The 1444-nt window shown below is 23.4% G+C and overlaps 1 protein-coding gene across 1 annotated transcript; it reads right to left on the bottom strand.

The window, feature by feature from the left end:
- Window positions 1–53: 53 nt before the first annotated feature.
- Window positions 54–665, bottom strand: EHI_139190 (uncharacterized protein; the record flags this gene model as incomplete). Its single annotated transcript, XM_001914538.1, has 1 exon — window positions 54–665. A coding segment is annotated over one exon (612 nt), but the record flags the coding sequence as incomplete, so codon positions are not given.
- Between the last annotated feature and the right edge of the window lie 779 nt (window positions 666–1444).

Raw genomic sequence — 1444 nt, 5'->3', positions numbered from 1 at the left:
GCAAATCCTGTTTTTAACACATGCTTTGTGTAGTCTGATTCTCTCAATGAAACTATATAATTAACATCATCATATGGTGATAATATCTTTTCTATCCATTGTGAATAATTACCAGATCCTCCTCCATTCTTTGGGAATATGACTTGAATAGGATAATTATTAGAATCAAACAAATCAATACAATTTAAAATTGTTTCTTCATATGACTCTTTGACTTCTGTATCAAAAGAACGAACTACTAATGTGTTTACACCATTCACAGAAAGTGTACAATGAATATTATTATCTTTTGATGTAAATTTTCTTGTAATTCTATCATTTTCATCGAGTGCTTTCTTTGTATTGATTATATCTTTTGTTTCTTCTTCAGTTAATGGTTTTCTAATTCCTTGTTTTAGTTTTTCATTGCTATTTGATACACTTGCTGTTTCTCTATATATTTTATAATTAACACTCACACTTTCTCCATTTTCCCATGTAATACTTATTTGTGTATTTAAATATTCTTTTGTCAATGGTAAATAACTTAAATCACCTTCAACAAATTCATCTTTTGCTTCTGTAAATTGTGCATGTGGATATTTTAATGCTGAATATTTCTTTCCAAATTCACGAATAATATTAAATGGATCTTCTCCATTTATTGTTTTAACTGGTACATTCATATTCTTTATAATTTCATCTGGTGGATTCACATATCTAAATTTGAAGTAATACCTTGGAATTAAATACATTTTCTTATCATTATCAATATTTATTGTAAATGGAAGGAAATAATAGAAAAGTGTTAATTCACTATTTTTATTGATACTAAAATCATTTTTATTTTTTATGCTGAAACCTAAGTGAGAATCTCTTGTTGAAATAATAAGATTATTAATTTCTGAATAAAATTCATACAGACTTGTAGTTTTTGTATTTATTTTATCTAATTTTGAATCAATATCTACTTTCTCATAATAATTATTTGAAAATGATGGTTGTGGTGGATTCTTTAATATGTCTTTAAATACATATGATTCTAAATAGTATTTTAAATCATTAATAATAGCGTTATTTTCATCTTCTGTTGTTTGAATAGATTCAATACATTCAAATGTACTATCAACAGTATCTATGATGTATTTATACTGTTCAAATTCACTACATTGTTTTGATAATGAGAAAATAATAAAAATATAAACCTTTCATATTCTATGCTTAAATACTCATTTATCCTATTATTTATTATTATTTTCATTTAATTCCTCTTTCTTTTGTTTTCCTATTACACTTATTTTCCTTTGTATTAACATTACACTTGATATAGTTTCATGTTTCTATTCTTAATTTAAATTAAACATCATTCATTCGATAATTTCAAATATAAACTAATTTTAATCATTTTACTGGTATTTGATTTATTATTTTATCGAAAGAAAAATAAAAAATAATTATAAAATAA

This window comes from Entamoeba histolytica, genomic scaffold (genome assembly GCF_000208925.1).
Source record: "Entamoeba histolytica HM-1:IMSS scf_1104750518419 genomic scaffold, whole genome shotgun sequence".
Lineage (NCBI taxonomy): Eukaryota > Evosea > Mastigamoebida > Endamoebidae > Entamoeba > Entamoeba histolytica.
This window is presented reverse-complemented; position numbering and strand designations above follow the sequence as displayed.